At 41.8% G+C, this 12,510-nt stretch overlaps 1 protein-coding gene across 2 annotated transcripts; it reads left to right on the top strand.

Moving 5' to 3' along the window:
• Positions 1-63: 63 nt before the first annotated feature.
• On the top strand, positions 64-12,090 carry GPN1 (GPN-loop GTPase 1). 2 transcript variants are annotated; one of them, XM_084202538.1, is made up of 15 exons: positions 64-160; positions 261-354; positions 1,080-1,119; positions 2,254-2,320; positions 3,037-3,074; positions 3,602-3,680; positions 3,781-3,875; positions 4,756-4,801; positions 6,682-6,828; positions 8,814-8,896; positions 9,380-9,419; positions 10,133-10,223; positions 10,662-10,772; positions 11,356-11,465; positions 11,567-12,090. In XM_084202538.1, the coding sequence occupies exons 1-14, from the start codon at positions 65-67 to the stop codon at positions 11,445-11,447; spliced, it is 1,119 nt and encodes a 372-aa protein (XP_084058664.1). In that variant the 5' UTR covers position 64; the 3' UTR covers positions 11,448-11,465; positions 11,567-12,090. The 2 variants fall into 2 exon arrangements, with proteins under 2 accessions (XP_084058664.1, XP_084058663.1); XM_084202537.1 differs by having other exon boundaries at positions 11,356-12,090.
• Positions 12,091-12,510: the final 420 nt, after the last annotated feature.

Raw genomic sequence — 12,510 nt, 5'->3', positions numbered from 1 at the left:
CGCGTGCGTCACGTCGTGGCCGCCGCCGTCCCCCGCCCCGGAAGGACAAGTGGGCTCTGGGAATATGGCAGCGGTAGCGGGAGCCGTGGCGGCGGCGGCTGCTCCAGTGTGTGTGCTAGTGCTGGGCATGGCCGGCTCCGGAAAAACCACCTTCGTGCAGGTGAGAGGCCGCGGGAGTCGCGAGGGGTCGCGGGGAGTCGCCGGGTGTCCCGCGGGCTGCCCGTGCCCAGCGGGGCTGACGCCTCCCCGTGTCTCCGCAGCGCCTGGCCGCCCACCTGCACGGGCAGCGCTGCCCTCCGTACGTGATCAACCTGGACCCTGCCGTGCACAGCCTGCCCTTCCCCGCCAACATCGGTGAGCGCTGCGCCCCGCGGGACGGGGGGGTCCGCCGGGAGGGAGCAGGGCCTTCATCAGGGCCCGAGCCGATTCGCGGAGAGTCTTTTCATGTGTTCCGCGGGAGCGAATACGTGAGAGAATACAAGCTGGACTGCTTGTGTTCCCTTCAGAGAGCCCAAGTTCTAATAAAAGACTTGAGGACAATTTGTTAAAATTATAGGTCTTTTCTCCAAATAGTGGTTAATAGGGGTATTTTTAGAACCAAAGCCATTCTTCCAATGCGTTTGTACATTTTTTATGTCATCTGGTGTGATTGGAAGTGTTTGGGTTCTGGAGGCTTTTTTTTTGTCAGTAATGAAAGGATTATCAGATTTGATCTCGTTCCCTACATACAAATATGGTATCAATAAAGAGCTTTAAGCACTTTAAAAGACATGAATTTTAGAGAAAACATTTTAGCGGTAGAACAGATCTTATGTTTAGCTGTTCCAAAGAGCATACCAGTCCCTAGTTTTGTGACAATGCTGTCCCTTACCCTCTGTGAAGGATGCCAGCGAGCCTTCCCAAAGGATAAGAAAGACAGTGTGGGTGCACAAGTTGTTTTGCTGCTGTCAGAGGAATGACTGGAGTGTCTGTTCCAGTGCTGGATCTCTAGTAACACAGACAGATTGGTAGATGTGCTTTGTTAGCTGATGGTGACCAGCTGGGGGTTGGAAAACTGCTTACATGTCTTTCTCCCCTAGATATCAGGGACACCGTGAAGTATAAAGAGGTCATGAAGCAGTATCCTTTTTTTTTGTCTGAATAATGATATTTGAAATTTCAAGTTTTTGAAAATAATCTCTTGTGTGAACACTGTGGTAAAGGGGCAGGAAGTGGGGTGGATTGCAGTAATGCAGAGTGTTGCTTGAAGATCAAGAGGTTTTGACTGTGTATTTCTTGCATGTGATATTAGGGAAGGTATGTTCTACAAGATTTGGCATTTAGGTGATTTTCTCCTGTGCAAAAAATGATTTTGCCTAACAGTAAATTTTTACAAGCAATACTGACTCTGCCCTTTTGTTTTGTTTTATTTTGTTTTTGGGGAAGCCAGCAGCCTTTTCCCCATGTTTTAACTAGTATAATTTTATTTGCCATAAACAAATATGAAATTTCTACTTGTCTGTAGTAGGTGGAGAAAACAATTTCTCCATTTGGCCATAATCAAAGCACTGTTGCCTCTCTGAATCTCAGAGAGGAGACATGGGAGTGTTTGCTCTTGCTCACAGTGTTGCTGACTGTGGTGCAAGTAAAGTTATGCTAAAGTGGCTGCACTTCCAGAGGGCTGTGGAGGTCTTTGGTCTCTTATGTAACAGCTTGTGCAGATGGAGACAATAAACAGTCTTTGGTTTTGACTCGCAAGTATGACTCTTAAATTTAATATTTTAGACAAGAATAAAGGTGGTGGGGGATAGGAGTCTTGATTTTGGCTGTTGTTTGATTTGGGGTTATCAGCAGAACATCCTAAATATAAGTTTCAAATTAATATGTAAGTGCATTATTTGCTTCACTGCATCTGTTAGCCATTACTGGAGTTTCTATGCCTTGTTAATAAGAGCCTGAGGAGGATGTTTGGATATTGAGAGTAGTGATAGAGAAAACAGTGTGTTATGAGTCAATGCTGGTTCTTGTGCAGTTAAAGCACAAATAGCAAGGAGAAGCCATGTAGATGTAGCCCCTCTTCCTTCTGCCAGTCACACGTGTTTGGGTAAGAGAGTATTTGTTACCCTGATGAATGACTTATAGACATGTATTAATCGTGTATTGGGGCTGTTGTCCTTTGATCTCGAGGTATCCAGAGTGCATCTGTTGTCATAGTTGACAAAGATGACCTCTGGGCTCCGTGTAACCCGTCTGCTTTCCTAAATGGAGCATCAGATATGGGCTGGGCCCAAATGGTGGAATAGTGACCTCTCTCAATCTCTTTGCTACAAGATTTGACCAGGTACGACGTGGTTTCTGTGGGCTGTTCCATGATGTGTGCTGGATACGGGGGGTTTTGTGTGTCCAGTCTCAGGGGGCTTTGGTTTGTCTTCTCATATTTCTGGGGAGTTGTTCTCCATACAGAACTATGTATTCTACAGTGCTGTCAGAGCACACTAGTTTTCATATGAAGGATTTCAGGCTTTCAGCTTGTTTTAAAGTAAAATGAAGAAGCCACAGGTCCAAAATGTCCTTCGGTCTTTGTGTAGGATTGTTGTTGCAGCGTGTTTCCTATAAAATCTTTCATGTGGATGCTCTGGTTTAGGAGTAGGGAGGCTCACTTTTGGAAACCTGTTAAATTTTCCCTGGGCTATTTGATAATTGACAGTCCTCCTAAATCATAGCACTAAATCAGCTCTGGGGTGGCAGCTGGTGTCAGATGTTGAGATGATCTCTTGGTGAAGAGGCACGGAACAACTGCCTTTAGTCAGGTACTAATTTCTTTAGCCAGGTACTAGAACACACACAAAATCAAGATTGTCTTTGACGTATGCAGGATCTGAGCATTTTTCACCCCTCCTTATTAAGGCATTTTCACACTCTGAAAAACATAAAGACTTTAACCTTTTGATATTCACCCACAGCTGTGCAAGTTAATGTAGTTTCTGCTATGAAATGAAGATGAAAGTTTCCTGTTGTGAGCCTAAATACAAAATATACTTCTGCTTTTTCAATCAGGTGATGAAGTTTATTGAAAAAAGACAAAATGCATCTAAGTAAGTACATTCTACTGAGTTGTGCTTTTCCAGGATCATTGTGGGAAAATTGCAAAATTCTAAAAAGCTTCTCTGATTGCTTTCTAGTTGGTTTTTTCAGCCTTGTTATAAATTTTTTGTGGAAAAGGGCATAGAGTGGATAAACTAGATTTTCTTTACATACATAAAAATAAAGCCTCCTTATTACAGTCCTGCTTTTCTTGTCTTCCATTAGACTATAGTTTTCTCTCACACACTGTTCAAATAGGCAGCAATTAACTATTTTTTTAAAAGATTTTGCACTACTAACTGTCTGGCAAATTGATGCCTTCAACTCATGAGATTACATGCTTTCTTAGTTACAAAATCCACACAGGAGATTTTCAGGCATGCCCATAAATCTCATTAGTGTTTAGGAGAAGCTTTTCTCATCTGTTATAGAATAATCGTGTCATTTGCTATTGTGTGCTGGTAATAATCTAGTCAGAACAGGACCTTGTGCTTAACTAATTTTCCCTTATTGTTGTTTGGGGGTAACTTCTTACCAGGTATGTTATTATTGACACACCAGGGCAAATTGAGGTATTTACTTGGTCAGCATCAGGAACCATCATAACTGAGGCCTTGGTAAGTGCTTTTGGCATGACTGGACAGTGAAGCTGTGTGAATGACCTGGCTGTTGAGCAGTGAGTTTCTAATCAAACTGTCTCTGACTTGGTGTTCCCAGGCCTCCTCTTTCCCTTCAGTTGTTGTCTATGTGATGGACACCTCTCGCAGTACTAACCCTATCACTTTTATGTCCAACATGCTCTACGCCTGCAGGTAAGAAAGGCTGTAAAAGCAGCCCATCTGCTTCAATTGCTGTGTCTCTTTAATAGTTACTTTTGAGGGGAATCATGGAATAGTTTGGGTTTAAAGGGACCTTTAAAGGCCATCTAGTCCATGCTCTCTTCCATGGTCAGGGACACCTTCCACTAGAACACATTGGTCCTGGTCCATCCAGCCTGGCATTGGACACTTCTAGGGATGGGGAACCACAGCTTCCCTGTGCAGTGTGCTCCAATATCTCTCTGCTGTCATCATGAAAAATTTTGTCAGCATGTCTCTTTCAGCTTAAAACCATTATCCCTTGTCCTCTCCCTAGAAGCCTTGGTAAAAAGTCACTCTCCATTTTTCTATCAAGATCAGGATCACTGTAATAGTGTGCAAAATATATCTTACTGCATGCTGCATTTTCTGACATTAGTTTGAGCAAAAGGTGAACACGTATAGAGTGAAATAAGTGTGTGACCTCTTGTGTTGAGGTAGTTTTTCTTTTTAGATGTTCTGTGTTATTTGAATTCATTGCTCAGTTCACGATCTCTCAGATCCTGAGGTCCGAGTCAAATGCAAAATGCAAATGTAATTAAAAACTGGGATCTGAGAGATATAGAAAATGGTAACCAAAATCAGCTGTGTGTGTCAGAGATTTTCTGCCTCACAGATATGTGCTTACATCTTGGGGAAGCATATTTTGTTCAGTGATTGTAAGCAGGACCTGGGTGAAAATTACATTCTGATTGCTGCAGAGGAAAATAATTTTCTTTTGATGTCAAATGTATTCAGTCTTGCGTAAGTATTGTCTGCCTTATGCTTAACATGCTTTCTATTCTAGTGCATTTTAAATTAATGTTAAACTTTCATTTTGTGTCTCCCTATCCAGTATCCTGTACAAGACAAAGCTACCTTTCATCGTAGTTATGAACAAAGTAAGTCAAAGCTCTGATTTCCATTTCCTAGTGGGACATTGTTCTGTTCAGCTTCTTTGGTGCGGTGTCTTTGTTTTACCACAATAATAGGTTTTTCTAGAAAAGAGAGACTGGGAGGGGGCTGCAGGCTGACAACCAAATCTAAAAGAGGCACAAGTTATAGCCAGGGATGGGCAGTTGCACCCAGAACAGGACACCATCACTTTGAAGGACGTTTGGGACCTTAAGCCTGTTTCCACATGGCATTTGTCTTTGTTACTGCTTCTGCCCAGCAGCAGGCTAATGACCCACAGTGGGAGTGGCATAACCTCTGCATGCTTTGAGGAAGGAGTCCCATGTACTGTACCAGGCAAAACTCAGCAGAAGGCGTTTGATCCAGTATTTGCTGGGAGGCAGAAGCTAGTCTAGAGATACAAATCCACTGCCATGCAGTGCACTCGCAGTCTTAAAGGAATGCTTTTGAGTTTAACAGCTGTCTCTTCAAACATAATCATTTCAGATATTGAAAAGATCCCCTTAGGTTTTTGGTGTGAGTGCAGCTGCCCATGACATCATTTGTATTTGTATCCCCAGCACAGCAGGCTCTCTGCACACACACACACAGCTCCCACAGGCCTTGCCTTTACTGTGCCATTTTAGTGTTAGTGTCTGCTGTGCCCCAGCTCCACCTGTCTGCCCAGTGACCCAAACTCTGTTTTGGGACCTGCATGCTTACTGAGCAAGGTTTTGTATCTGTTTTCTCTCTAACTATGGACAATAATTTTAGATAAGCTTCTAAGTTTTTGGGGTTTTTTTCCCATAGAAAAAGGCAAAAGGTAGGAAAATCATTCTCTCTTAAGAAAATACATCTTTTGAAAGAACTAAAAGTGGGAGTCAGTCGTTAGGAAAGGTAGGCCTGAGGCTTAGGATTTGTAACTTCAAACTTCATTTTAATTTAATGTTTGCCTTTGCTAAAGAGTACAGGCAACAGCATTTTGAGAATTTTTAACAAAATATAATTAGTTTTGTTAAACTGACTCTTGATAAGAATCGTGGGCAACTTATAGGTGTTTAGATTTTAGAATTTTAAGATGTGCAGAAGGAAAAAAAAGCAATTTGTAGAGGTGATTTTATTTTATTTATAGAATTTGAAGTACTCAGGCTTCGGCTCTTGGTGGATTCAGTTCTGTCTTAAATCTTGTGAGGAATGCTAGGCAATACTTCATCTTTCTCCTTCCCATTGGTGCAGGGAAATGAAACATACCAGAGTTTTAGGCACCTCATATTGTGCTGAGGGTGGATATGCCTGTGGTAAGACGTTGATGAAACTTTTGAATAGACTGTTTGCATACGAGTCCATGTAAAATTGTGGAGCCATCTCACCTGTTTGTGTCCATTGTTGTGCACTGAGTTTGGGTTGTAAGCTCCTTATGTTGGAGCACAGCTGACGTTTACAGAGACCCCATCCTTGGGCTGCTACCCAGCATGGAAGTGGCACCTGCTCCCCCAGCTCCCAGGCAATCAAGAAAGCTTGGGATTTCAGTGGGGGCTGCTCTTGCCTGGCCTCAATCATAGGATCTGCTATTTACACTGTAAACTTTATTGTATAGTGTACAGTGTTTGATTGCCCCTTTGCAGTAAATCGTAGAAGGCTTTAGATCTGTGATTGTTCCCTTAAACAGTCATTGCCTTCTTAAACCTGAGCGGTTGTTTGTCTTCTTTCCAGATATTCGTGTAGTTGATTTGATAAAAACAGAACTTGCAAAACTTCGGACCAGGGCTGAGTATTTTGAAAAGATTAATATTTTGAAAATAAGCTCAACATGGTTTTTTTTTATTTGTCCACTTAACAGCCTACGGCTAAGATTATTACTGCTGAATATTTTCCCCTCTCCTTCCAGACTGACATAATTGACCACAGTTTCGCTGTGGAATGGATGCAGGACTTTGAGACTTTTCAGGATGCCCTGAATCAAGAGACCTCCTATGTCAGTAACCTGACTCGTTCCATGAGTTTAGTGTTGGATGAATTTTACAGTTCACTGAAGGTAAGAATCTTGTTTTTGTTTATTACCTCTCATCAAAGCCTGGAGAAGATAAAGCTCAAGAATAATGTTTTTGATGAAGGGTGGGAGTAGAGTGTAAGGCAGACTGTCAAAAGGCAGATTGTTCACTGGTGCTCAGGGAAAGGAAGAGAGGCAGTAGACACAAAGTGAAATACAGGAAACTATGTTTAAGCAGAAGAGGAAAAAAATGACTTAGTTTTTACTGATTGAGCACTGGAACAGGCAGTCCAGAGAAATTGTGAAGTCTCCGACCTAGGAGACAGACCAAGTTATGAGGCAACCTGTTCTAGTTAATTCTGCTTTTTCAGCAGTGAAGTTGGACTAGATTATCTCCAAAGGTATCACCCAGTCATACCCATTGTGTCCTTCTGTAAAGGGTCTTTACACTGCCCTTTTGAACTGTAGTCTGTTGATGAGCCATGTTGAGGATTTACTAATTTGAACACAGTAACTTCAGTAACTTGTAACGCTGAGTGGCAGCCCTGAATAATTCAATATTGTGACTAATCATGAGAAGAAAGCGAAGATAGGCTGGTGAGAGGTAGCATTCATTGTTGCAGCATTTCCTGTCTGAGGTAATTTTCCTTGTTCAGAAAGTGTCGAGCGCAATTTAGTACACTGGGAGAATGGAAAGAATCTCAAACCCAAACAAACACCCTCTCCCCCCTGCCCCCCCATATTTGCTTGGGAAAGAAGAAGTTGGGTTTTTTTCTCACTTAACCAGGTTTTGAGAAGACAAAGTAATCCAGTTCCTCAGGAAACCCTGTGCATCAGAGGCTGTTACTATTCCCATAGTCTGTGCAAAAGGTTTCAGCTAATTGTGTTTGTCATTAGCTTTTACTAAAGAAAAAGCAAGCTTTCTTGGCTTTATGGGTATTAAAAGAAAGACAATGAAAAAAAGTGATTCCATTCACATAGATAATAATAATAATGTAGCCAGATGTAATGTACATGTTTTATATGGAACAATATACAGAATTTCAGAAAGGATTGTAGTGGTGCCATATACAGAATTAAAATACTTCGTGTTCCTTATTTGTTGATTAGGTCATATTTCTCTGCATGTCAGAACGCTGGACTGGAGAGCAGGTCATGTGATGATTGTAGCATAGACTGCAGCTTGTACTTCAATGCAGGGAAAGTATAAATATTAACATATGTCAGCATATAGTAATACTTAAAATCCTTTGGAGAGCTGTCTCATGTTTGCTATATTAATGACCAAGTGCAAGGCTGTGTTGCAAAAAGTCTTCCATTTGTTAGTGAGTAGTTGAGACTGTCTTGCTTTCAAAACAGAGGAAGAATTTTTGTTAGAAGATTATCAATTCTGGCTAATAATAGTGCTAATGAAATGTATTTTTAGGTAATTGATTTAACACAGACAGAACAAATGGCCAGATGTGTAATGATAGACAGGTCCAAGTTAGGAAGGAGATGTGCATGTTGAGTGTATTGCTGCTGTAGCTGCTTGAATTCTCCACCCCACACTTCTGGCGTTGGACTGCGTGGCCAAGTGTGACGTGGCTAAATACAAAGTATTATATGTAATTTCACAGCCAGAAGGTCAGTTGTTGATTTTGCTACTTCTGGTACACTGATACATACTAGGTGCAGATTGGATTACTAACCGTAAACAAGTAAGTGAAATGCCCAACTCTCTTGAAATGCCCAACTTGTCAAAAAAACCAAAGCCCCTTCCCCAAAGAAACACCCCCCGAAAATACTGCAACAACTCACCAAACAGAAAACCAGCAACACCCAAAAGACAAAGGTAACAAACATGAACAGCAAGTGGACAAAGAGTTTGAAAGCAGGATGGATAGAAGCAGAAGTGGTACTGCACATTCCTGTGCCACTGTCGTGATTAAATGGCTGTTGTTGGTTTAGACTAATAATAATTTGTTTTTTTGGTTTTTTGTTAGAGACTGGTTCAGTTTCTCTGCAGTTGTGTGTGGTTTCTTTTGCAGGTGGTTGGTGTTTCTGCAGTGCTCGGCACAGGACTGGATGAGTTTTTTGTCCAGCTTTCTAAAGCTGTAGATGAATACGAGAGGTAAGGCCACAGTCAGCCCAGTGAACACTTCCTGAAGGTACTGATTTGTAACTCCTTTGATTGGAAGGACTCTACACCTTCCTTAGCCAAGGTAGTTTAGGGTTTCTGATAAACTTCAAGCATCAGCATAGAAAGTGGCAGTGTAAAGGAACTATTCAGAGGTGAATTTTTGTGTTTGCTGTTCAGTGAAAAAGCAAAAGGTATCTGTGCCATTAAATATGGGAAGGAATATTTTTTCCCTAATTCTCTACAGAGATCAAGGTTTGAACTCTTGCTGTTTCAACGAAGTATGTTCACTTATTTTGTATCCATTGGTTTCAGAATCCAAATCTGGATAAAAAGTACTGTTAGTCCTTCTGAAATGTCTCTCAAACATGAAAGCCTCAAGAAAACTTTTTTTGGGGTAGAAGGAAGCCTCTGAGATGATCCTTATTTAATATAAATCATGTGTTGAATCAGACTGAATGCACTCTATCTTTTCAGAGAGTATCGTCCAGAATATGAACGCCTGAGAAAAACACTAGTAAGTGGTTTTGGCTGTTGTACACCTGGACAGAGTTATCTTGAGGTCACTTCTATGCACACAAGTGCCTTTATGCTGAGAGGGTCTAACATTTCATTTACTAGTCATCCTCAGTGTGGGAAAACCCCTGTACTGAAGAAGTCTGCTATCTGCTTTTTTTTCCTAGATGTGGTGGAGCATATCTTTACAAGAATAAAGATGTTTTATAAAACAATAATATTGTTTGCTACTTTAGTGCTAGTATTTAACCTAATTGTGAGAAAATGGTTGGGAAATAGTTTTGTGTCTTCCATTCAGAAGGATAGAGAGTTCTTGAAAATAAATTCTCAAGTGATTTGTCGAGGCTATCCTTGTATCTTCCTGTACCAGTGAAGTCTACTGGTTTGACTTAAACAGTAACAGAGACTGATCTGCAGTGCCAGAATCAGTAGCTCTGGTCATTTTGAGTCCTGGCTGTCCAAAGGACAGTTCTCTGCAGGCACAGGTGCACTGAGTTTGGCTTCCTGATGTTTCTGAAAATGTTCTAGAAGTCTGCCATAATGGAGGGTGCTGTCTGTGTTTGGTCAAAAGTTCTGTGTAACCTTAGTTTTAATGTGAGATCTGCTCAGTGACCTGCACTCTGGCTGGGGGGCAGATGCTGGGTTTGGGTGAGGTTACTTTCCTACTGATATTTTAAATGTTCTCAGAATCCATATGTAACACTTTATCTACAGGAGGAAGCTCAAGAGAAACAAAAGAGAGAGCAGCTGGAACACTTGCGGAAGGACATGGGCAGTGTGTGTGTGCAGGGCAGCACACTGGCAGGTACCTCACCAGGAAGATCACGTTCACTGCAGTTGTTTTCTGAAGAGTTTGTGTTGAGAAGTGCTTCTCTGTTCCCACAGCAAAAGTGTGAAAGCAGCTCCATGTTAGAGGAGTGGGGCTTTAGTTCCTGTGGGATTGGCCACACTTAGGTGTTCCTCTGTTAGTCATAGACGTGCAGGAAATCCTGCTCTGCAGCTAAAGCAGCAGACATAGTAAAAGTAATGAGGGACTTTGGAAAAGGCGAAACAGATTAGAATATGAGAGAGCTGTGCTGTTGGCTGCACTGTTCCTTACAGGTATGTGCTGATGAAGTCTGTCCTTTGGGATCCAGAGTAGGTGCTAATTGTTTTGTTTATGTGCAGATAAAAGTTGTCAATGTTAACAATACCTTACCTTTAGCAAGCTGGTTTGTGTACAACCATTTCTTTTCTCTTCAAGGACCTGATGATGCTTCTGCAATGGGTCCCTCTGAGCTAATCCTTACACGAGGAACTCTCAATGAAGAGGAAGAAGAGAGGGAGAGTGATACTGATGACATTGACCATGAAGGTAAGGGAAAATCAGACCTGAAACTGCCCGTCCAGTCAGGAAATGCCCTCTGTGTTTCATTAACCTGGCTGGACTGTAAAGAGAGCCTAGAAAACAAGCACACACTCAGTCACCTAAATACATGTGTTAGGATCCATAGCAGAAGCCCAGCTGCAATGTTTGGTCAGTGCTATCACTCTCCAGCCTCTGTGAGAGTTCAATTGTAAGTTTTCTATGTAAGTAATTAATAGGTGAGAGAACTTGTTAGGCTTGAGGCACGCAGTGACCTCTGGACCTGATTGATGCCCAGCTGTTTTATCATCTCTTTCACCTTACAGGTTCTGCCCCTGGCTGTGGCTTTTGCTGTGACTATGGTCTTGGAGCAATCTTCTAAGTTCTTAGAGGGTGATTTTTTTATCCTATAGCTCGCAGACTTAATCTTCATTCTTTTCCTGTTCCATTGGTTTTTCGGATCACTTCTTTCCTTTGCCCTGTAATGTAGTTGAAGATCCCACGGATGTTTCATGTTGTTCTGACTATCCTGACTCTAGCTTTTGTCAGTAACAGAGGCAGAATAGTGCTGAACTGTCGTTTCTTCCCCCAGTGACTGAGGAGAGGCATGAAGAACCAGCCTTCCGAAACTTCATGCAAGACATGCGGATGAAATGCCAGAGAAAAAGCAACCTGAATGAATGAGACCTTCACAAACAGAAGGTTTGGAAGAAACAGCATAAAGAAACTTGCGTGGAACCATGCGTGAAGACTTTTGTTTATGAACTGCTTCCTCTGATAGATTTTTATTTCTCTTTCTGCAGTAACTGTTGGTCATGTGAGTTAAAGATCTTGGAGCCAACTGACTGCACAGTTTGCCATCTGCCACTGTGGCTTCCTGAAGCTGAGGGAATCAGATAGTTTCTTTTCCTCCAGATTCTTCAGATGTATCTGTTGAGAGCTTAGATTTTGAGCTCTGGCAGCATTAGTATCTGCAGCACTAACTGGTCCCCAGAAACATGTTCCATTCTGCTGCAGCGAGGGCACAAGTGATGCTGTACTGAACTTTATCAATCTACTTACTATTTGATGGTTTGGTTTGTATTAAATATATTTTATGTATTAACAAATGTGTGATAATAACAGAAGGAAATTTCATTTTAAGCACTGTTCTAAAGTGAGATTTTTTTTTCCCTGTGCTTGAAGCCCATCTGTATGAATGTGCAGCAAGTGCTTCTTAATTACATTGTACAGACATGGTACAGATGCCTCCCAGGAAAATCCTGAGCAAAGAAAGTTCCCAGGAAAGTAATAAAAAGTCTCTAGCTTCATTTGGCTGAGAAGAGAAATGCACATGGTTATATACTGGCTGCATCTATCCCTAGGTTACTTAAAGCAGAGGCATTTCCATAGATGAGTGCTTACCTGGAATACAGACAAGTGCTTAGAGACTGGCTAATACTTACTTTTCATGGTAGGCACTTGCAGTTTAGCAGTCTGGACCCTGAATCTTTGGGGTTTTCTCCACACAAAGGGGTGGCCTCACTGGGTAGGTCTCTTAGTGGAAGTCTGGCACAGGTTAGCTAGCATCAATCCCAAATCACTAGTGTGGAATACCACTCTGCTTTAATTTATAAATCACTACTTCTCTTAGTGGATAAAACCTTCAACTTTACTTCAATTTCACCAAGTTCCAAACTGTGGCCTCCAAGATTTTACACCACTGTGTCCATAGTGGAATTCTGTGTATGGTCCTATGGGAATGTTC

Source organism: Fringilla coelebs, assembly GCF_963513975.1.
Source record: "Fringilla coelebs genome assembly, chromosome: 3".
Taxonomy (NCBI): Eukaryota; Metazoa; Chordata; class Aves; order Passeriformes; family Fringillidae; genus Fringilla; species Fringilla coelebs.
The sequence above is the reverse complement of the archived record's forward strand: the minus strand, read 5'-3'. Positions and strand labels throughout refer to the sequence as shown.

Bases quoted from the DNA above. Each gene is read 5' to 3' on its own strand.
- GPN1 (XM_084202538.1), top strand. From the start codon at position 65: ATGGCAGCGGTAGCGGGAGCCGTGGCGGCGGCGGCTGCTCCAGTGTGT. The intron at 2,321-3,036 runs GTACGACGTGGT...TTTTTCAATCAG, and splicing joins TTGCTACAAGATTTGACCAG to GTGATGAAGTTTATTGAAAA. The intron at 3,876-4,755 runs GTAAGAAAGGCT...CTCCCTATCCAG, and splicing joins AACATGCTCTACGCCTGCAG to TATCCTGTACAAGACAAAGC.